At 42.1% G+C, this 23,807-nt stretch overlaps 1 protein-coding gene across 1 annotated transcript in view; it reads left to right on the forward strand.

Moving 5' to 3' along the window:
- LOC145814121 (uncharacterized) overlaps positions 1–17,776 on the forward strand; it is a 38,222-nt gene extending 20,446 nt beyond the window's left edge. Inside the window, exons 4-5 of the mRNA XM_082910650.1 lie at positions 17,546–17,623; positions 17,741–17,776. Coding sequence (XP_082766776.1) covers positions 17,546–17,623; positions 17,741–17,776 — 114 coding nt within the window. The remainder of the gene's footprint in view (positions 1–17,545; positions 17,624–17,740) is intronic.
- Positions 17,777–23,807: the final 6,031 nt, after the last annotated feature.

Raw genomic sequence — 23,807 nt, forward strand, 5'->3', positions numbered from 1 at the left:
GCGGGGGTAAGCTGTACAAAAGGGGTCATCTGGGAATGCATAAGCTCTGTGTAGAAGCTGAAGAGTCGAAGCGCCTGATGGAGGCCATCCATGGAGGGGAGTGCGGTGCACATATGAATGGAGTAATGCTAGCCAGAAAGATCCTCAGACAGGGCTACTACTGGTCAACCATGGAGGAGGATTGTATTAGTTTTGTTCGGCGATGCCACAAGTGTCAAATTCATGCAAACCGCATGAACATCCCGCCGTCAAAGCTGTACAACATGACTTCGCCATGGCCTTTTTCAGTTTGGGGAATTGATGTGATCGGAGCTGTTACCCCGAAGGGGTCAAACGGGCATGAGTTTATCCTGGTAGCGATAGATAATTTCACAAAGTGGGTCGAGGCCCAATCATACGCGGTGTTGAAGGCGTCGCACGTCGCAAAATTCATCAGAAACAACATCATCTGCCGCTACGGGGTGCCAAACGAGATAATTTCAGATAATGGTTCCCACTTTAAGAAAGAAGTGATAGACTTGTTGGACAAATACAATGTGGCTTTCCATAAGTCATCTACATACCGGCCGCAAACCAACGGAGCGGTCGAGGTCGCCAACAAGAATATCAAGCATATACTGCAGAAGATGGTGGGAACCTACCGGGATTGGCCAGACAAGCTGCCATTTGCTCTGTGGGGCTACAGGACTTCAATCAGAACTTCTACTGGAGCGACTCCGTATTCATTGGTCTATGGAATGGAGGCTGTTCTACCCATCGAGATTGAGGTTCCGTCGTTACGGGTATTGGCTGAGTGCCAAATAGCCGAAGCAGATTGGCAGCAGAGCAGATTTGAAGAACTCATGCTCTTTGATGAAAGGAGACTGAAAGCACTGTACCACATCCAAGGCTATCAACGCAGAATTGCCCGGGCTTTCAACAAGAAGGTTAAGTCCAGGAATCTGAAAGAAGGAGATTTGGTGCTCAAAGACAACCGAGCTCCCATCCACGACCCAAGGGGCAAGTTCAAACCCAATTGGACTGGTCCTTACATCATCAAAGCTATCTGGTCAGGTGGAGCTGTGGTTCTGATGGATCTAGATGGCTTGGAGTTCTCACAACCGATCAATATGGACAAGTTGAAGAAATATTACCCTTGAGAGGCTCGCTAGGCCGAAAACCCGAAAGGGCGACCTAGGCAAAAGTCAGAGCACAAAAAATTAGAAAATATAAAAACTGAGCTTGCAAGGTTGAAAACCCACAAAGGGTGGCCTTGGCAAAAGTTAGAGCGCAAAAGGAGAGTGAAAATACTCGAATGAACCTCGGCCTGAACTACGTAAGGCTTGATTCCCATCTTTGGGATACGTAGGCAACTTCATCCTGAAGTTCAGCCATAAACCTTTCCTCGATCAACTCTGTCCATTTTGATCATCTCAGTCATCTTTATCCATCAGCATTTATCGCGATCTCCGGTACAGTGCTGTTCAGACTAGGGGCAACTTTCCGTTGCCGCGACGGTGCAAAGCTACTCAGACTAGGGGCAACTTTTCGTTGCCATGCAGGGCCGCATTGTTCTTCAGACTAGGGGCAACTTTCCAGTTGCGGGGATCTGCGGTTGTGCATCTCAGTGACAGATCTTCGGCGTGTCCGGTTCTGATCCACATCGAAAATAGTTTTGAAAAGTTTTAATAAAAGTCGACTTTGTTCAAATTAATCTTTTTACGACTAAGACCATTTTTGGACCAAAGCGGAAAATTTTCAGTACCACAACCTTCAATTTCATTGATTTCAAAACAGAGTTCTCCTACTCTTGCATACAATCGAGGTTGCTTTTTTATTACATTCATAAAAAAAACTTGAAAATGCTAAATAAGCAATAAATTTGGAGCATAGTTGAGTCAAGTATCTCTGCGTCCCCTCCCAGAGCTGGACGAAGCATCTGATGCGAAGCTAGGCCCAACCTGTGCCGCCTCGTTGAGCCAATCCAAGCACTCATCGGACAAAGTGCAACTGAAAGCGGAAGCAGGGGCCAGGAGCTCTCTAGTCCTCCATGCTGTGGCATATCGGGCAAGCTGTGCACCCCAGACCGGGAAAGCGGCTGGGTACTCAATCCCCTCCGGTGGGCAGGTCTGATCATGACCGAACTGACGCAAGAATCGGAACGGAAAATAGAATACGCAGTGGGTTAGACCAATCAATTGGATCCCAATCAGCCGGGACATACTATAGCTCATTGCCGGGAGGTTGAGCCAAGAACAACGCCAAGCAATGCCGTCTGCGGACAAATTGCACATCCAATCAAACCACCACCTTTCGTCAAGAGCATTGACTAGGCGCTGCCGAAAGAAATAGCTCTTTCCCTCTCTCAAGCCTTGGGCAACTTCAATCAGGCGAATGCTAGCTCCGCCGAAGCCCGAGGAAAGCAGAAAGTGAGACAACAAACACAAGCAGAGGGCGTGTTGCTGGAAACCCTGCCAATAATGGTTGCTGCGGTCACCGGTGTCGAAAAAACGATGGATCAAGCCGAGGATGTCCAGTTCCCCACTGCAGATCAGAGATCGAGCATCATGCACCGTGAGCCCACACATCCGCCCTAAAGCCTGGGCATGGCCAAAACGGAGCTGGGGCAAGATCACTTCAGAACATTCAGACTCCATCAAAACCTGAAAATCTTCGAAAGTGGGACATACCTCTTGGCCGCCGAAGCTAAAAACGTGCGTCACTGGGTTCCAGAACCTTGCCGCGGCATGGAGAAAAAGGAGATGTAGCAGAGTACGGCTCAGCGTGAATAGTGCATTCAAACCGAAACCCCGGAAGTTCAGCTTTTCCGAGCCATCTAGAGAAGAGATCCAAGATGCGAGATTTTCCGCAAGAAACGCCTCCATCTTTGTGTAAAACTAAGATGAAATGAATGTTCCCGAAGTTGAGGCTTTTATAGAGGGAAAAAACACTATTAACGGGGACACGTGTCAAAAACTAGGTGGCTGCAGGAATAAGTGGCCGGCCGGCCACCTTTTTTGGCTGGCCGGCCATTTCCTTTTTCAAAAACTGGCCAGCCGGCTCCCACTCTCCATAAAATTGGCCGGCCGGCTCCCAAAGGTGGCCGGCAATACTCCAGTGTATCTCCTTGGCCCTGTTTTACCCTTCGAGGGAAAGTTTCAAGCATTTCCATGCAACGGGAGAGTCAAAGGCCTTCATTTCCCTCTGTTTCGGATGCGTTCCGGTGCCCAGATCGTCCGAAGCACACTCTGTTGTTGCTGAGTTTTGTTTATCGAGTTGTTGTTTTGATTATTGAGTTGTTGTTTTGCTTATCGAGTTGTTTGTCGAGCGGACGTGTTTCGTGTTTTCGAGTCATTGCTCTCTGTTTAAACAATCTTTGTTTAAGTCTTGTTTATTTACGTTGTCAACACTATTGTATTTTGCTTATTGAGTTGTAAACTTCCTAAGGTTCTGTTATATCTTAGTAAGTTGAGTTGCTTAGTTTGTTGCGTCGGTTCACTACCTGACTTGGTGATTACACAATGCACATTCCCATTCAATTTCATTTTTGTGCAAAATAAAATGATGCGATACGATGCTAAAAGTTTAAAATACAAACACCTTTTCAAAAGCTGTTTCATTCCATCATGCTTTACAACGAACAAAGGTACAAGTTTTACAAAAAATAAAACTGCCTAACAATATGCAAAGTGCTACAAACTACTAGCAAAAAGAAAAATAAAGCAGGAAACAACAGCATCAATGCCCTCGGGAGCGGGAATGAGAAGCACTCCTCATCTTCTTCTGCGGGACAACCTCTGCACCATCGTCATCATCCGGGTCGGAGCTGTCATCCTCAGAATCCCCCTCAGCCTCGCCTCTGTTCCCTGAACCAAGACCGGAGCCCCCCTCCTCAGCAGATGTCTCTGACTGGCGGTCGGTAACCTCCTCCTCCTCCTCCTCCTCCTTGGGCTCCGCCTCTACAACGTGTGCCCTACGTCTGCGGGAGGACCCTCCTCGAGCTCCTCGAAAAGGCCTGGATGGCCCGGCTCCTCGAAAAGGCCTGGATGGCCCAGCTCCCTGAGAAGGCCCAGATGGCCCAGCTCCGTATAAAGGCCCAGATGGCCCAGCTCCCCAAGGAGGCCCAGGTGGCCCGGCCCGCGACGGAGCATATACAGGAGGCATCTGAAAATGAAAAGTTCAATACATCAGTTCAAATATGAAAATCAGATACGAGTACAGTATGTGAGTGGGGTGTGTGTCGGATGTGCTCTACAATACAGAAGAATGCTCAAAACCAGTGTGTCATCAGAAGTGTGATAAATACAAGAAAAATGAACGGCACCTGCACACCCATAACGGATAGGTGCGTCTCTCTCCGAAGGACCATGCCCTCAAGTGCGGCCATCACCCCGAGAATCTCGTCCACATACTCAGCCGGAGGCTGCAGATACAAAGGCAAAACTATCAGTAAAGGAATGAATGTCTAAGTACCCGACTGATAAATCAAAGCTATAAATCATACCGGTGGCGAATCAGGATCCCTGACATATCTATGGTCAGGAAGTGGAGGCTCTAGCAGAATCGGGTAAGGAGTCCCAAAACGCCATCCCGTCAATTCGGACGGCATGTCCGGCCATCCAGGATGAGGATAAGTCGGAGGAATCGGGGGAACCGGTCTACCCCTACCTCTAGATGTACCAGCCCCGCTGGTGGAAGAAGCGTCTGCAGCCCGAGCCCGGGCCTGGCCCGAGGATGACATACCAGCAGGCCTCGTCATCGGGGTACGAGCTCCCGTCAATGGAGGCATCAAATATGTATGACGGTAAGTGCCGTAATCCCCCTCCTCGAGATATAGTAAAGCATCGCTACCCAGCATAGCGCTGACTACCTCCGAGAAAGAGAGCCTGTCAGCAGTCCGCATACTGACTGGGGGTACTGCGGGAGGATCCTGAGAAAGATACCCCCATACCTGACGCAGAAAGCGTTCCCCCAGAAACCATGCCCTGCCAACTGGTCCTTCGAGCAGGAACCTGTACTGGGAGGTGCCCGATCCTCCGGGATACTGAAATCGAAGACCATCGCCCAAGGCTGCCATGTAATCTGCGGATAACAAGTGAATAAACCAATCAGAAATCAGGAACGTGCAGGGCAAATCAGAGATAAAAATGGGAAGAACTGAGGGTTCTAAAGTACCTCTGATGGGCGCACAGTGTCAAAATACTGTCGCAGATAAATGAGAGTCTCTCGGGTTCTCGGCTGGTGCGGGCCCTCGAACACCAGTGAATATGGGGTCATGGGAGGCCCTGCCACCTCCAACTCTGGGGCTAATGCTGGGAAGTATACATAGACCCATAGCTGAGAAAAGCAGTGCAGAATGTAAGTACAAAGTGCTGAGAGCAAAATACAGACTGTAAAGTGCGCTGTGTGTGCAATGTACAAGTAATGAAAAGCAGAAATGTAAATCGAGGGGACAGAAAAGTACCTCCCAGGCTCTCCAATAACCGCCAAGTAAGTCTCCCCGCCCGCGGGAGGTCGCGCTCATATAGTAGTAAAGGGTAGCCAGGCCGGCGCCACCCCAGTCATATCGATTGACCTGTGATAGGTCAACCAGAGCGCTCAGCAGATATAGCCCGACTGTGTTCCCTCTATCGGCGAACAGGGTAGTCCCGAAGAGGAACATAAGAAAACCACGGGCATACTGCTCCGTCTCCTCAGGAGTCTCGGGCACCATCTCCGCCCGCTGGAAGTGGGAAGAGAACCAAGTATATCGGACTCTCCCAGAAACCCTGTCAACAGGCGGGCGAGCCCCCAGCAGATATGTCCAACCGGCCTCCCACTCGCCCATGTCCTCGTCATAGGGGATGGACCGACCTCCTATGTCCAGGACGGTCAACACAGCGAAGTCCAGAGGGGTCATAGTCATGTCCCCGGTGGCAGAGAAATGAAAGGAGTTGGTGGTATGCCACCATCTCTCAACCAGTGCCGCCATCAGTGTCCTCCTGGCAGGACAACGTGACAACCCAATGCAGAAGGCCCAGAACCCTGCCAAGTCTACTAAATCCCGGACAGCCTCCGGGAGCTCAACATACCAGTCCCGCGCGGCGGTGGAGCCATACCCCCGTACACTGCGAGAACCAACCTGCATTCAGAATGAATACATATGTCAGTATAAAATGAATGAGCTGCGTGCCAATGAAGTGAAATAAGCTGCATGCAAATAAAATGAATGAGCCGTGTGTTCAGAAGTGAAGTGTACGAACTGTGTGTTCAGTATAAGCTACTTTCAATCAGTGTGGGCTGCGTGTTCACTATAAATCCGGGCTGTGTGTTCAGGAAATTTAAGTTTGGGCTGCATGTTCAACTTTTAACCAGTGTGGGCTGCGTGTTCACTATCAATCTGGGCTGCGTGTTCAGGAAATTTAAGTTTGGGCTGCGTGTTCAACTTTCAATCAGTGTGGGCTGCGTGTTTACTATCAATCTGGGCTGCGTGTTCAGGAAATTTAAGTTTGGGCTACGTGTTCAACTTTCAATAAGTGTGAGCTGCGTGTTCACTATCAATCTGGGCTGCGTGTTCAGGAAATTTAAGTTTGGGCTGTGTGTTCATTATAAATCCGGGCTGCGTGTTCAGGAAATTAAAGTGTGGGCTGCGTGTTCACTATCAATCTGGGCTGCGTGTTTAGGAAATTTAAGTTTGGGCTGCGTGTTCAACTTTCAATCAGTGTGGGCTGCGTGTTCACTATAAGTCTGGGCTACGTGTTCAGGAAATTTAAGTTTGGGCTGCGTGTTCAACTTTCAATCAGTGTGGGCTGCGTGTTCACTATCAATTTGGGCTGCGTGTTCAGGAAATTTAAGTTTGGGCTGCGTGTTCAACTTTCAATAAGTGTGAGCTGCGTGTTCACTATCAATCTGGGCTGCGTGTTCAGGAAATTTAAGTTTGGGCTGTGTGTTCACTATAAATCCGGGCTGCGTGTTCAGGAAATTAAAGTGTGGGCTGCGTGTTCACTATCAATCTGGGCTGCGTGTTCAGGAAATTTAAGTTTGGGCTGCGTGTTCAACTTTCAATTAGTGTGGGCTGCGTGTTCACTATCAATCTGGGCTGCGTGTTCAGGAAATTTAGTTTGGGCTGCGTGTTTAGGAAATTAAAGTGTGGGCTGCGTGTTCACTATCAATCTGGGCTGCGTGTTCAGGAAATTTAAGTTTGGGCTGCGTGTTCAACTTTCAATCAGTGTGGGCTGCGTGTTCACTATCAATGTGGGCTGCGTGTTCAGGAAATTTAAGTTTGGGTTGCGTGTTCAACTTTCAATCAATGTGGGCTGCGTGTTCACTATAAATCCGGGCTGTGTGTTCAGGAAATTTAAGTTTGGGCTGCGTGTTCAACTTTCAATAAGTGTGGGCTGCGTGTTCAGGAAATTTAAGTTTGGGCCGCGTGTTCACTATCAATCTGGGCTGCGTGTTCAGGAAATTTAAGTTTGGGCTGTGTGTTCAACTTTCAACTAGTGTGGGCTGCGTGTTCACTATCAATCTGGGCTGCGTGTTCAGGAAATTTAAGTTTGGGCTGCGTGTTCAACTTTCAACTAGTGTGGGCTGCGTGTTCACTATCAATCTGGGCTGCGTGTTCAGGAAATTTAAGTGTGGGCTGCGTGTTCAGAAAATCGGAGTTTGGACTGTGCGTTCTACTCTAAGTCAGTGAGTGCTATATGTTCACCATTTTAATTCGGGCTGTGTGTTCGACAAATCAGAGTGTGAGCCGTGTGTTCATTTCTTAACTAATGTGTGCCGTGCGTTCGCAATCAATTAATGAGCCGAGTGTTCAGAAATTCAAGTGTTTAAGCTACATATTCAGGATGCAAATAAAGCACTATGTCATAAGCTAAACTGTGTGTTCAAGCATGGCAAAGGCACGAAATGTACGAAAAAATGCAGAAAATGAAGTAAATACCTCTCGAGCCTCATGAGAGAGGTGATGCTCTGGCTCTCGGAGAAGCAGATCCCCAGGGGCTCGCTCATCAAAATCAGTGAAATGACGGAAAACGGCACGAGGAAGGACATGTGCTGGCGGAGCGTACCTCCCGGGAATAAAAGGTCGGACCCTCGGGGGCAAAGTCATGGGATCAAAATCGTCCCCGGCACCCGGAATGCCTCCACCATGAGGAGAATGACTCGCCATTTTCAGAAAATCTGCAAAAGGAGCAAAAATGAGTGAAAATGAGCCAAAATTGGAAAAAGTCAACAAAAGTCAACTCTCGGGAAATGAAAAAGTCAACAAAAGTCAACTCCCGAGAAAATCTTCCAAATATTGAGACAAACTCACCTCAAGTGGCGGAAATGAGAAAAGAAGCTCCGAAAGCAAAATTTAATCAGTTCAAAGTGCTTGAAACTGAATATTTTTGCGGAAACAACTTGCGTGGGGCGTTGGAAAAAGCGTATGGAACTCAGATCTGGAGAAGAAAGTGGTGTAGGAGGCAAGAAAAGAGAAGATCTCGGCTGCATTTATAGGCTCAAACTCTTGGGATGAAGGAGCATGAAGAAAGGAGGTGAAAGGACCAAAATGCCCTCGGATTTGGGCAGATGGCCGGCCGGCCACCTTTTCTAGCCGGCCAACCATTTCCTTTTTGGAAAATCGGCCGGCCAGCCATTCTCTTTTTGTAAAACCAGCCAGCCACCTCCCATCCCTCATAAAACTGGCCGGCCATGTCCCTCACAGGCTCACCTAGCTCCCTGCAAATTTTGAGGAAGATTGGAGTTCCCAGGACCTGAAAAAGTTCAAGAAAAGTACACTTCCGGTCGCGAAATTGCTCCGCCGGAACTTCGGCTTCAAGTTCTGACATGTGTCTCATCATCATTCATCAAAATCAAAGTGTATCCTTTTTGAATGAGTTGTAGCCTTTCCAGGAAGTGGATCGGAGACCGTGATCGAGTCGCCTCCGTCGAAACACGCATTTCCGTACTCGTTATTTCATGACAAACGGGCACCCTGATTTATGCTCGTTTTGCACTATCATGCACATAACTTGCATTCTCATGAGCATACTTACATTTTTATGCACATTTCTTGATATTGGCATACCTCTATGATTGAGCATGCGTTGTCACGCATGTTCCACTCTTGCATTGCGATGCATTCACTCACCGGCACTGCGTGTGTCAAACTTCCAGAATCACATTGAATATATGTTGGTAGCATATTGTACTTGTTGCAATTTCTCTCTTTTGCAGGCACGATATTGTATGTACGGTTCATTTGAGGCTGGTGCGACCAAACGAATTGCGCAGGTATCGTATCTTCTCCGTGTGAGATGTGGCGAGGATTGAATAATTCTCCACATTCTTAACTGCATGAAATGTAGTTGTTGCTCTGCATTCTTGCTTAAAACTGTTGCATCTATTTGCGAATACTTGCTTCATTACAGCTTGCTGCATTTGTATGATCATTGAGTTATGTTCGGCTTCTTGCATATCGCTTTGTATTTTGCCCCCCCTGCCTGCGGGCATGCCTGCGGGCACCTCTCTGTTTATCTTGTATGTTTGTCTAAGTCTTCGGCCTTGTCAAAAATGGGTCGTCTCTGGGCTTTGACATTCACTCCCGTCACTTATGACTTCCGAGTTCTGTCAAAGAGGGGCAACTGTAGACACCCCATTTTTGACCGACCTTAAGACTCAGACGTCGCCAGTTGAGCACTTGGTGATATTGCATGTTGTGCTTGTTCAGAAGTCTCAGAGTCGCGGCTGCGAGCCCTGCCTCCGGACTTCCGAACCCTCTTCTGTGCCTTGCCTCGGTTTGCGAACCAGACTCAGTTTTCTCGATTTCTTTTCCTGAGGGAAGGGAGAGGTCCCGTAGACCATCTCTCAATGGCCGTGGGCTACATTTGGTGGCCGTAGGCCATTTTGCCCATTTCGGAGCCCGGTTTTCGGTTTTTCGGGACCGTTGGCCGTGTGCCTCGGTTCGGGATCGCTTAACCATCTCCGTTTGCTCTAAATTTTGGCATACATCTTATTTACTCCCTTTTGAGGGACACTGGGGTCTGAGAAAGCCACTTCGTGGCCGAATGCCACTTTCGGTGCTTAACAGCCCATTTTCGGGACCCCGAACTGTGCGTTTTGGCCCCCGAGCATTCGTTTTGCAACGGTTTTCGTTCATTTTTGGCAGGTACCTCTGTTTTATCACTGGGAAGGCCATAGAAGGGTGGGAGGCCAGTAATTGTTGCAGCAACCAGTTATATATCCTCCGACGCCCTCCGATGCCCGTTTTTTCACACTTCCGGGCTAATGTTGAACACCTTGGGGCCACTTTCTTGAACTTTGGACCACATATTTGTGATGTACACACTTGGGAGGATCCTAAAAGTTAGTGGCCGGCCAGTATTTCAACTTGACCCTTTTGACCCCCTCCTTCCGGGCTAATGTTGAACAGCCTAGGCCCTTTTTCTTGAATTTTGAACCATAGGGTTGTGTTGTACACACATGGGAGGACCCTAAAAAGTGGTGGCCGGCCACAATTTCAACTTGACCCTTTTGACCCCTAGCCGACCGGCTAGGGGAGGTGGCCGGCCGGCCACCTGGAGCTCCAAAAAGGGGCCGGCCATGATCCTTACAATATCCACTTTACAGCTGTATAGCTATTTCCCCCAGAAAATATCCCAATCCGGGGGATATTTTGTGGGGGAAAACTTGCCTAATTTTCCCCCACCTTTGCCCGTCCTTTACTCCCTCTTTTTTTTCCTTATAACCAGCAGGTGATATCACATTTAGGGGTTAGAAAAAATTGCTTCAAGCCTTGATACACTTATCTCACTCCATCTCTCTCATTTTCCTTGAAAATTCCTAAGCTACACCTCATTTTCTTCATCACCACCAAGCTCTACCACCACCACTCCATTCCAGCAGCAAGGGGAGGAATTCCAGCAGCTAAGAGGCAACAAATTTGGTCCAAGAAGCAACAAAAGTATTGATCTTCAAGGGTGAGTCCATTTTTCCTCTTTTCTAGTTCATTTTTGCACCATTCCTCTAGCCATCATGCTTACTGTTTTGAGCTCCGACCAAAACTGAAAAGGTCATTTTTTTGAGCTCATTTTCATGTCTCATTAAGGGCTCAACCCTGTTTGAGCCCTCCATCTTGCACTTGCTTCAATACCCTCTTTGTATGTCAATATTTTGCATGCTTTTTCTAACCTACGTGTGATCTATTTTGGAGTTTCTCATGAACTGTAAGTAGGTGTATTTTGAGCCCCTCTTCAACATTGAAGAAGGGCTCATCTTTGTTTGGGACCTCCATGTACCACTTGTCTTTATATCCATCTTTGGTCCCCTATTCTTGTATGACTTGGCAGCCTATCTTGGTTCCATTTTTGGTCATTTTACAGACCTAGAAAAGTTCTTATTTTGGCCCATTCTTCATGTTTTATTAAGGGCCTTTCATGGTTTGAGGCATATTTTATACACTTCATGTTATATCTCTCTTTTAATCCCCATTTTTGCATGATTTGTTAGCCTATCTTGCTTCTGTTTTTGGACATTTTACAGAACTGGAAATAGTCTTATTTTGGCCCATTCCTCATGTTTCATTAAGAGTCTTTGGCTGTTTGATGAATATTTTGTATACTTTGTGTTTTAATCTCTTTTGGCCCCTATCTTGCATGGCATTTTGAGCATGTTTATATACTGTTTTGGGTCCGGCCATAAACTGTAAATGTGCATATTTTTAGTCCCTCATCAGTGTTGTAGAAGAGTCTTTTTCTGTTTGGGCTTTGCATCTACTACTTCCTTCTTTGGCCACCTTTTGGCCCTTTTCTTGCATGGGAGTGCAGCCATACCTGTGTTTGTTTTTGGGGTTTTTACAGTTCTGGAAAACATCATATTTTGGGCCCCTCTTCAACTTTGTTGAAGGGCCCTAACCTTTTTGAGGACAGCAGCTGTTAGTTGCTTCTTAATCCCATGTTTAGGGCCATTTCTTGCATGCTAGTTTTGCACTATTTTTGCTTGCTATTTGGCCATGTTTTGAACTGGAAAAATGCTTATCTTGGGATTGCCTTGCTTCTGTATTTTCATTGCATGTCCATATTGTGCATGTTTGGTATAGCTATAGGCCATTTCGGGTGCCAAAATTCATATTTCGGGACTATTCCATGCATCGGGTGTACTTTCGCCTCGTTTCGGGGCTGTTTTCCCCCACATTTCAGTGCTTAAATTCCATTAGCATGTTTGCATATCATTTTCCATGCCATTGCATTGCGTATGCTATTGCCTCGGTTTGCGTGCCCGTGTGCACGCATTTCGAGACACTTCATTTTCATCCATCGGCCTCTTGTGTGAGTGTGGCTGAGGCTCTCTCATGATTAGTATAAGTCCATGTTGCATTCTATATGCCATTTCAGCCATATTGCATTGCGTATGCTATTGTCTCGGTTTGCGTGCCCGTGTGCACGCATTTCGAGGCACTTCATTTTCATCTATCGGCCTCTTACGTGAGTGTGGCTGAGGCTCTCTCATGTTAGTGTAAGCCCATATCGCATTTCATATCATTTGCATTGTGTATGTCATTTTCTCGGTTTGCGTGCTTGTGTGCACGCATTTCGAGGCATCTCTTTTTTTACAGCATAGTACATACTAGGTTGTATCTTAGATCGCATTCAGTCATTTTCCTCAGTTTGCGTGCCCGTGTGCACGCATTTCGAGACATCTCATTTTCATAGCATTGTGCATGCTAGGCTGTATCTTAGTTGCATTCATGCATATCATGCATATTGCATCGTGTCCGGGATAGGAGTTAGCCCGGGCACGGGAAACGAGGTACGTTTCGTACTCCGAGTGACGGAACGTGTCTCAATTCCCCAGTCACCGACACTTCGGATTACCCATGATGGAGTTAGGGTTTGTTGTGTTTATATGTGCATTCATTCTATATTAAGTTGCACATTTCGACTCCTCTGCCATCATGCATCGATATGCGTGATTGGTGGCACGAGGATCGAGGCATGCATATATCTGTGAAAATACATTGCCATGCCCCTTTCCTGCTCTCTGTTGCAGCAAAATGAAGAATCAGTAACTTTTCGGGACTTGGCACGCGTTTCAAGAATAACTGCTAAACAGAGGCTAATTGGGGCATCCCGGTGGATTTCCGCGCAAGACAACCCGGACATGCATCATCCATCAGAAGCAAGGCATTCCCTGACTTGTATGCCAGTTTATTTATTTTCTTAGTTAATTTGTTAATTAATTAGGAAATTGTATAATATTTGGACTGTAATATTCTTTTATTTGGGACTGTATATTTATTTGGACCCTCTGCGCGAGGGCATAATTGTAATAAGTGTGTGTGAGTGTGATGTATGTCTTCCAACCCCACGTCTTTCTTCCTTTTTATTTACCAGCTTACGATGGTTAGATTAGGGCATGTTTCAATTAGCATACAGTATGATAGCATGTTTGCATTCATTCATCTGTTTTGCATGCATCGGGCTCGGCGCATCATACTAACTGCATTGTATTTCAATTTCAAAGTTGAATACGTGTTAGCTGTAGCATTCCATATGCCATGTTTAGAATAGCCGAGCCTGCTATAGTTTGCATTTTTGCATGTGTTGCATTAGGCATTTCTGTATAGCTAGGATCATGCATGAAATTCTAATGAGTTTCTGTTTTGGCTTGGAGTACTCGGTAAGTTTTATGCTTTAGCATCCTTGCATGCGTGCGAGTGACTGCCATGAAAGCATGTTTACCATGAGGCTATATGTTTACGTGATATAACTGCCTAAATGCCTGTGGGTGAAGGTTGGGTTACTTAAATTGGAATAAATCATCAAATGTTTCAAGCCTACCTGCGGGTAGCAAACCATTTTCAAAAAGCGAACATGAAATGTTTTGTTCCAATTCAGGCGATCCAGTCTATACTTGTATGCTGTGCGCATCACATAGTAACCTAGGCTAATAACCGGAATAAGAACTCACAATGTTTTCAAAAATAGATATCATGGTTAGTAGAGGCCGATCTTTGATCGGGCGAGCGGGGGTGCTCACGAAGTGACCTTCCCTAATCGTACCCAAGTTCCCAAGCCGAGGCAACTTTGGTGATGACGGACACGTGGCCTTTTGGCACCGAGTCAGGGTTTCCTAAATTTCCCAAAATAAAATATTTAGGTGGCGACTCTGTATCTGGCAAAGCAGTCCATGTTTGGCACTTCTTTCAAAAATCTGTTTTCTCAAAACGATTTGCCGGATTTGGACTCTTTGGTTCAGACTTAGAACCGTGACTACAAATCGAGTCCGAGCTGTAGCGAGGTCCCCCGCGGGCTGGTTGCAATGTTGAATAGAGAAATTCCCCATTAAAAGGTGCTGAAAAAAAGAAATAATAATAACAATTTCCCATCAAAAGGTTAATTGACAAAAATTATCTTTTGAATTTAATATACTTCAAATAATATCATCTCTCAACAAATTTCCATCCATAAAGCTAACGGAAATATGAATGGAGGCTTGTTAAAAGAAGATATTATTTCAAGTGTATTAAATTTAAGGGGCAATTTGTGATCATAAATCTTTTAATAGGTAATTTCTCTGTTATCTTTGAAGGGGCCAATTTACCACTATATTAAAAATCAAATTTTTTGTTGCAATTCCTTAAATCAATGTAATAATAAAACAATTATGGATTGTTTTGAGAAGTGCCTTATAAGCTGATTTTTTAAACTTATTACAAAAAAAATATATAAAAAATAAAGAGGTGATGTGAGTCAAATAAACCAATAAACTAACTTATAAACAGGTTCCGAAAAGAGTACTACATAATAAAAACGTTTGGCAAAAAATGTGAGATTTTGTTAACGTATGTATTCTTAATGAACATATTAATAAGTTTGAAATAATTGTATATTTTGTACAAAAATATATGAATTAAAATAATTTTTTTTTAATTTGTAAAAAATATTCTCCAATGCCACAATTAAGAAAACTGAAAAGTATAATCATCACAACATTAATACTACATACCATAAAAATTACTCACAAAAATATTGCTAATAATAAATCTACAATATATATATACATTGGAGGAAGATTCCCTTCAGTCCAAAATCTGAATTGGAGGGGATTGTTTGGGCCCATGGGGCCCACCACATGCCCTATTTTGATAATCCAAACCGTTCATTTTGTTGAGTTCTTCGTGTATTTCATTCATACAAAAATTAGGTCAATCTGATAAGTGTACACTACAACAAAATTGGGTTTTTACGGCTTCACATCAACGACATACAGTAAATGCAAGCTATGGTTTCTCACTTTTATAACTTGCTCTTTTTGGATGTTATAAATAATTTTCCAACCACAACGTGTCTATTACGTAGGCCGTGAATGCTAATAACGATAATTTTTTTACGGCTTGCAATGTTAGCCGTAAATAATAAAACTTTCTATGACGTGCATATGACATGCTGTTAAGCTGTTAAAAATATTAAACATTTCACGGCACGCAAAAAGTCAGTCGTCAAAAATTGCACTTTTCACAACGCATAAAAAACGAGAGGTTTAAAATATTGCACTTTTCATGACACGCAATTGCTGTCGTGAAAGGTGTGACCGAAAAAAAAAGTAGCACCAAAATGAAAATTTTGAGCACCAAATACCAAAAAATTAAAAAAAGAAAAGAAGAAACAATCATAAGGCCCAACTCTTCATCCTCAACATAAAAAAAAAAAAAAAAAAAAACACTCTAGCGCCCAACACCAAAAAATATACTAGGAAAAAAATAAATCAAAATACACTCTTTAACTCTTTGAACATAGAAAACTACAGAGGAGAAAAAATTGACTCGAAGAGAAAAAAACAAAGAAAGCAGGATGAGAGAAGAACAAAGAAAAACGCAGAAGAGAGAGAGAGAGAGAGAGAGAGAGAGAGAGAGAGAGAAAGAAAGATGAGAGAGAAAATGGCTGGAATAAGATAGAAGAGACGAATGCACGAGAGACTCGGCAAAAAATATCACTTCCACCCTTAAACCATGTTTGGAGATTAAAACTAGGGTTTTGATATGGGAATTTCTATTGAAAAATTAAGATTTTGATTGAGGAACTGAAAAATTAGGTTTCTGTCACCCTTAAACTAGGTTTGCAGATTCAAACTAGGGTTTTGATTTGTGAATTTCTATTGAAAAATTAGATTTTGATTGAGGAACCCAAAATTAAGATTTTGTCACTCTTAAAATTAGGTTTGAATTTCTATTGAAAAATTAATGTTGCGTTTGGTAGAGTTTTGTAAATATGATTTGAGAGTATGAGTTGTATTTTGAGTTTGTGAGTTGTGGAATTATGATTTGAGTGTAGAAAATTTGTTTGGTGATGATTTTTGAATTGAGTTTTGAATTGCATGTGGAATTGAGTTTTGAAAGTTTGATGTGACATGTGAAATAAGAAAATTTGTTTGGTGATGAGTTTTCAAAACTTAATTCAACTTATAATTGATAATCAAACACACAACTTATAACTCGATATCCGTATTTTTGATCAACAGTCATAACCAAACTATTTTTAAAATACTCAAATAAAAAAAATAAATTTTTTTTTTCAAATAATTGTTTTTGAGTAATATTTTTGAATAATTTTTTTTTTCAAATCAGTTAATTTTTCTGTCAATTCATTTTTTAGGCTATATAAACATTAAAAATATTTTAAAAATATTTAGAAAATTAAAATATTAAAAATATTTAGAAAATTAAAATATTAAAAATATTCTGAAAAATAAAATATTAAAAATATTCCGAAAATCAAAATATTTACAATTAAAATATCAAAATATTAAAATTAAAATATTAAAATATTTTTATGAAAATTAAAATATTAAAAATATTCCTCTAAAATAAAATAAAATATTTAAAATAAAAAAAATAAAAAAATAAAAATATTTAAAATAAAAATTAAGTTATTTTTGAGTTTTGAAAAGAGTTTTGAGTTATGTGTTTGGTTATGAGTTTTGAAAAGTAATGGTTATAGTTTGAAATGAGTTTTGAGAAATGAGTGTAGATTTATGATTTGAAAGCTGCAACTAAATACCACACTCAAATCAGTGGTGGAACTATGTTTTGAAATCTAAACCAAACAGAGCCTAAGATTTTGATTGAGGAACTCAAAAATTAGGGTTTTGTCACTCTTAAACCAAGTTTGCAGATTCACACTACGATTTATTATTTGTGAATTTCTATTGAAAAATTAGGATTTTGATTGAGGAACCCAATAGTTAAGATTTTATCACTTTTAAATCAAGTTTGAAGATTCAAAGTAGGGTTTTGATTTGGGGATTTCCATTGAAAAATAAGGATTTTGATTGAGGAACCGAAAAATTAAGGTCTTCTTCTCTATTTTTCAATCATTCTCTATTCTTCGATTCTACTTTTTGGTTTTAAAATTAGGGTCATTTTCATTGTTTTTCTCGAATAGAAGAAAGGATAGTCAGGGTAAACTTGTTGCTTACTTTGAACTTGTTATAAAGGTATACAAGCTCTAAAATGTTCCATTAGTTATTTACTACTTTGGATTTAGTTTTATCTAGTTCTCGTTCTTTTTAGATTGCTTTTGGGTTTTCGAATCTTGATATTAATTAGATGTATCCACAAGGATGGATGTTCTACCATTTTCGGGAGATGCATGAAGGTGATTACTTAACTGTGAAGGGACCTAAGGTAAATTTTCTTCTTCTTTCTAGTATAATGGTAATTGGAATATAGATTATTACGGTAATGTGAAACAAAAATGAGAACTTGATATTGCACTTGTTATAAATGTGTGATGTCTGATAGCTTTTGGAAAACTTAGTTGCTGGAACCATCATATGACTTGTTGCTATTTTTTTAAGTGCTAAAATGGTGTTCTAAAGTAGAGGCAATGCGTCTTATTATTGGAATTGATACTTAAAGGGACCAATGTCATTCAATGTTGAAATTATGGATTACGAACCTAAGAAACTCATAAATTAGTGGCAGGTAGATAATAGTTAAGTAGAGCAACTTATTAATAATAAAAAGGAACATGGCATAGTCAAGCTTTGTTATGTAATTTGCCCATAAGTTGGGCAATGACTTTAGCTTGCTTTTCATGCTCCTTTCGAATATGATACTCTTACAGTTCGAAAAACTGATTTTGCAGGGAATCAAACCAGTATAGTTCTGGGGCAAGATGCAAATGATATGTACAAAAAATACTTTGAAAGCTGGACTCACACGTTTCGCGAAGCCGGCTATTTGGAAAACTCATGATCATGCAAGATGATGCACTAAGCAATAACAGATGCAATAAGCAATAATAGGAAGTCCAAACACGTTTCACATGGGAAGAACTAAAATGCGCACTCTAACCACGCACCAAAGCCGTGAGAAGAGAAGAGAAAAACCGCTCAGGGTCGCATTTCACGCGTCGTGACATACTCTAGTCACGCTGAAATCGCGCGAAGAGAAGAAAAACCGCTCTAGGTCGCGTTTCACGCGTCCTGAGATACTCTAATCACGCTGAAATCATGAGAAGAGGAGAAAAACTACTCAGGGTCCCGTTTCACGCATCCTGAGATAAAAATCGCTTAGGGTCGCGTTTCACGCATCTTGAGATAAAGACCGTTCAGGGAGATAAAGACCGCTTAGGGTCGCGTTTTACGCATCATGAGATACAAACCGCTCAAGGTCGCGGTTCACACGTCCTGAGATAAAGACCGCTCAGGGTCGCGTTTTACGCGTCCTGAAATAAAGGCAAAAGGTACGAGGTTGTACAATAAATACACAATGTAGTGAAAGTGTGCGATAGATACACGAAGTGAACAAGTGCGATGGATGCAAAAAGTGAACAAGTGCGATGGATGCACGAAGTGAACAATTGCGATAGATGCACAGAGTGAACAAGTGTGATAGATGCACAGAGTGAACAAGTGCGATAGATGCACAAAGTGAACAAGTGTGATAGATGCACGAAGTGAACAAGATTACATATCAATACAGTGACAATGCATGTTGCATGCATGATAGACAACCGACGTATGATGTTAATTGAAAGCATGTTCTATGCAAGAAACAAGAGCATATTCTATGCAAATTAGAAAACATATTCAATGCATAATTCATGAACGATGCAGGGCACGTGTGCAACATAAGTGTATATGAAAACGCACATTCTATGCAGCAGAAGAGAACAAATATGTAATTTAACAGAACGAACAAAAGTGATGTTCGGTGACAACCTCCGACTTACCTCTCGGAGACTTTGCAACATGCACAAAAAGGATACACTCTATTCATATTGGCAATTGGAGAACGTTCAAGCACTAGAACACAACGAGTATTAGGAATGGCACAATCAGAACACAGTTTCGAGCTCCTCAAAAATCGATCTGGACCCAAGAAAGAACCTCCCATATACTGCTAGGGCAAAAAAGGAACAAAACCGCAACTGGCCACAAGTGAGGATTGCCAACCACCTGCCAGCCACTAATGTAAAATCGGGGCATATTCGAAATTTCACCTCGGGTCGCCATTAAATACGCATCGAAACCTCATTTGCTCACACACCCAAGTTCGAAAACACTCTCCCTTTTCTCTCTAAGTGCTTCCTCTCTCTAGATTTGTGCTTTGTACACGTTTTTCAATGCCCCACGCAAACTTTATTCGTAAACTCTCTTTAATCCTCTACACTTTGAACCGAACATATTTTGTTTTCGTTGAATTTTTATTTATTTATTTATTTATTGTGTTTTCACCACTTCGGGCTTGTTCCCCTTGAGTTTCTCTTGGGTTTTGTAAAATTTCCCGGGTTTTGACTTTTTCTTTCATTTTTCTCTCTCCTAAGGTTGACTTTTTCAAAGTTTTCCCTATTTTCTCCATTGTTTATCATTCTCACCCATTTTCACCCACTTTTCCAAATGGCAAATGATGTTCCACATGATGGTGCTCCTCATGAGGTTCCACCTCCACTATCACCCTTGTCGAGGTCGAGGGGCCAGTGGTCGCTGAGGCCGGCAAGGCGGCAGAAGGCCTTGTGGCCGACTTCGAGGCAGAGTTCGCTCCAGGACTCGAGCCTGAGCCACTACTACTGAGGATATGACCCTTTGATCTGGTCACTTATCACGCTTGCACGTATATGCTGGCGCCTGGCGGCATGATGTGCTTTGGCGATTTTGTTAGTGCATGCCAGAGGACGTTTTGCTGAGAGAGTTGTACTCCCACCTTTCCTCTGGCACTTCTGAGTTACAAACTTTATTTTCATGCTTTCTTGCCTTTCATTTGACTGTATTTCTGACACTGCCTTTCATCTGAATGCTCTTTTATCTTATTCACTCTTTCTTTGCCACGGGGGGACTCCCGTTCTTACAGGGGATATAGGGCAGTGACAACTAGAGACTGGTATTATGAGCTCCCTCCTGAGGTCCGTGACCTTGTTGATGAGGCCGGCTTCGGCTTATTCTGCACCGGACTCTCACGACATATGGTGAGCCGAGCTTCACTCGAAGCATTGGTAGAGAGGCGATGACTCGCTAGGACATCTCCATGATCACAGGCTTAGTAGTTGGGGGTGATCCGATCCCCTTTGACATGGATATGGGCGAATATGAGGTAACTTAAATCTACCTGCTTGGAGTGCGCCCACCTCTATATAGGCCAGTGATGGCGAGAGTGAAGGAAGTGAAGGAGTGGAGGGAGAAGGCGGGACTGAGATGAGATGATCTCATTAAGCCCTTGGCCTTGTTCACCTTGAACTTGGGGCCTGAGCCTGCTGAGGGAGATGTCACTTCTAAAGAGATGGAGGTAAGGAGGAAAGCCCAAGAGGTAGAGGACAGATGGATCTTGGCGATAGTAGAGGGGTATAAAGAGAAAGAGTTGGGTCCAGTACCTAAGCTAGTCACGAAGAGGTCTGTTCGCCCGCGACCCAAACCCTTGGTAGAGAAGGACTTAAGAAATTTTGTGCCTTTGCGAGTGCCAGTGGATCCGCTAAAGGAGAGGAGTAGGAGGGAGGTGGAGTTGGTGTTGAAGAAGAAGAGGAAATCTGCTTCCGAGGGCGGTGAAAAAGGACTCATTCTGAAGAAGGCTAAAGAGGTGGCGGTGGAGTTAGCCCAAGAAGTTGATGGGGAGAAGCTAGGCCCAGAATGAGCAGCGAAGGAGGACATGGCTGAGCCTTCAATCACTGAGATGGTAGACCTGACTGAGGAATAAGGGGGGAGCCAACTATTGAGCGATTGACAGACCTGTCGCCAAGGCAAGAGGTGGGGGGTGGTTGGTGAGCAAGTGGGTACTGTCCCCCAGGCAAGAGGTGGAGGGAGTGGTTGGTGAGCAGGAAGTGGGAGAAGAGCGAGCGAGTGAATCAAAGTCAAATGCCACTTGGGAGATAATGAAAACCACCACTCGCCACCTAAACTGTCACGACCCAAACCCGTCCCTATAGGTTCAACATCGTAACCGGCCAGTAATCTTGGGATTACCGAAGGCCTCTGAGATAAATTAACATAATGTTAGGAGCTAGCGGAAGCAAATAACAAATATACAACGTCCATTGAGCTGTGCAGACTTATATGAGACAGAAAAATTTTAAAACTTTTTATATACATATATACATATCATCCCTACGTCATAATATATATACAGATCAGACAAAAAGGACTTAGCCCCTTTTTCAAAATACACAAGACTTGTTTAACTAAACAAGAAAACAAAACTTAAACTTTAAATCACATAGCGATAATCACTTGACATATTCGGAACCTCCACGGGAGGCACATAAGTTGGCTGACAAAGACAGATTCTAGGCAGATGCCTCTAAGCCTGGTCGTGCGTCTGATCACCTACATACATAAATAATATAGTGAGCTAGAGCCCAAGTGAATAATAACAGAGTAAAGGGTTTTAATGAATGAGTCCGTACATATTCAGAATTCATAATTCAGTTTCATATCAAATTCATAATTTGTCCAGATCATATATAGAAATCATAAGTCATGCGTAAGTATACGTGATACATCCATAAGCGCTAACAGAGCAGATACAGAACAGATGCAGACACGTGAGGGTTACGAATAACCAGTTCCATAAAGGAACCTCCGGATCCGGGTAACAGAAAATAAACACGCTGAGCCCCATGATGGAGCCTCCGGTATAGGTACCAGAGTGCAGACAGATTAAGTTCCATGATGGAACCTTCAATACCGGGTAACAGCCAACACATATCACATGATACTAAGGATGTCACGAACACATATAAGAAATTGGACAATCATTCATTGTACAGAACATAACATTTCAAAAAATAATTCTTATTTCATCATACAGAAAATAAATAAGGTTGAACATAGCTTTACTATGTTATTACTCACAGATAGCTGCAGAAGCAATTTAGACAGACAAGACATATCAGATAAATTAGGCAGACCATGGCGCGTGACCTACACAAGCACATAACATATACACATTGAAATACAATATTACTTCCTTGGTCAAACTTGACTCTTCTAGTCTTTTTCCATCTAAATAGTCCGAAGTTCTACTACGCTTATTATTTCCCATTCAAATAAACCGGGTTCTTATTTCACATATTCTTTCATTACTAAGTCCTTTTTTTCCAAATAGATTGATCTTTTACTTGGCTTCTTAAACAATGATCAATGATTCATTCTTTAACTAACTAATTTATGTTGATTGATAGCTTATTAATCTTTATTGAGTCATAAATCATGTCTAGAATGCTTTGGGAAGAGATGAGGATAAAAATATAAACTAAATACAACTTTCTAAAATATGCTGAAAATGGGGTCTTCGCTTAAGCGCCACTTTGGTCGCTCGAGCGGACTGTAAAATTTTAAAAACTTCTGGGAGCTCGATTTTCATGCTCGAGCGAGACTTTCCTCGCTCAAGCGGACATCGTAAATTCTAAAATTTTCAAAATTGCAATTGAAGTTTAAATTTGATATTCAAAGCCTCAAAGCATGAATTTTTGGTACACAAAAACGGAGAACCATTGTATAATTTAGTAAACACTTTCAATTAGAAATCATTCATTCAAAATCAAGCTCTAATTGTCGAAATTTAGTTTTAACTCATCTTCTCCATATCAAACCCAATTTCAAGCCCACTAATTTCAAAACACGAATTAAACTTTCAAAACTCTTGAAAAATTCATAAAGTACGTACAATTGGAACTCAATTTTATGTTAGGACAAATAAATTCAACTCAAAGTAATTAATTTCTAAGTTAATTTTCATACATTTGACCATAGCTTCAATTTCTCATTTTCTCTTTAATTACATAAAGTTCTTTCTATTTTCCTTGAAATCATGGAATTGGAGTCATGAAACTTCTTATAAATTTTCCAACTAATTTCCATAATCTTAAACTCAACTTAATTTGTAACCTCAACTTAATTCATAATCAAAATATGTTTAATTTAAATAAAATCTTAAATTACATTACATGCATGGATTAAAAATCTAATTATAAAATCAAAGCTTCATCTAGCATTGGGATTAATTCTAATTTTCCATAAACTTGATGTTCATAAAACATTTCCTTTTTCTCTTCAAAATATGAGATTGAATTAATCTAAATCCTTCAAAATCCATGATGTATGTATCATTAGAGTATTAAACTTGTAAAATTTATTCATGCATGTAACAAATGGAACTTAATCTCATACAAGATTACAAATTTAAAGTCAAAATAATTGATTTCTAATTTAATTTCCATAAATTGAACATAACTCCATTTATTCATCATCTTGCTAACTTCATCTACTTATATGAAATTGAACCCAAGTTTAACAAATTTAAGAAATCATAATTCATACTCTTGGTCCTAACTTGATTTTACATGCAAACCCAAATTTAATCTCATAAGTCTTTT

This window comes from Camellia sinensis, unplaced genomic scaffold (genome assembly GCF_055761805.1).
Source record: "Camellia sinensis isolate YWXY unplaced genomic scaffold, ASM5576180v1 Unanchor1, whole genome shotgun sequence".
NCBI lineage: Eukaryota > Viridiplantae > Streptophyta > Magnoliopsida > Ericales > Theaceae > Camellia > Camellia sinensis.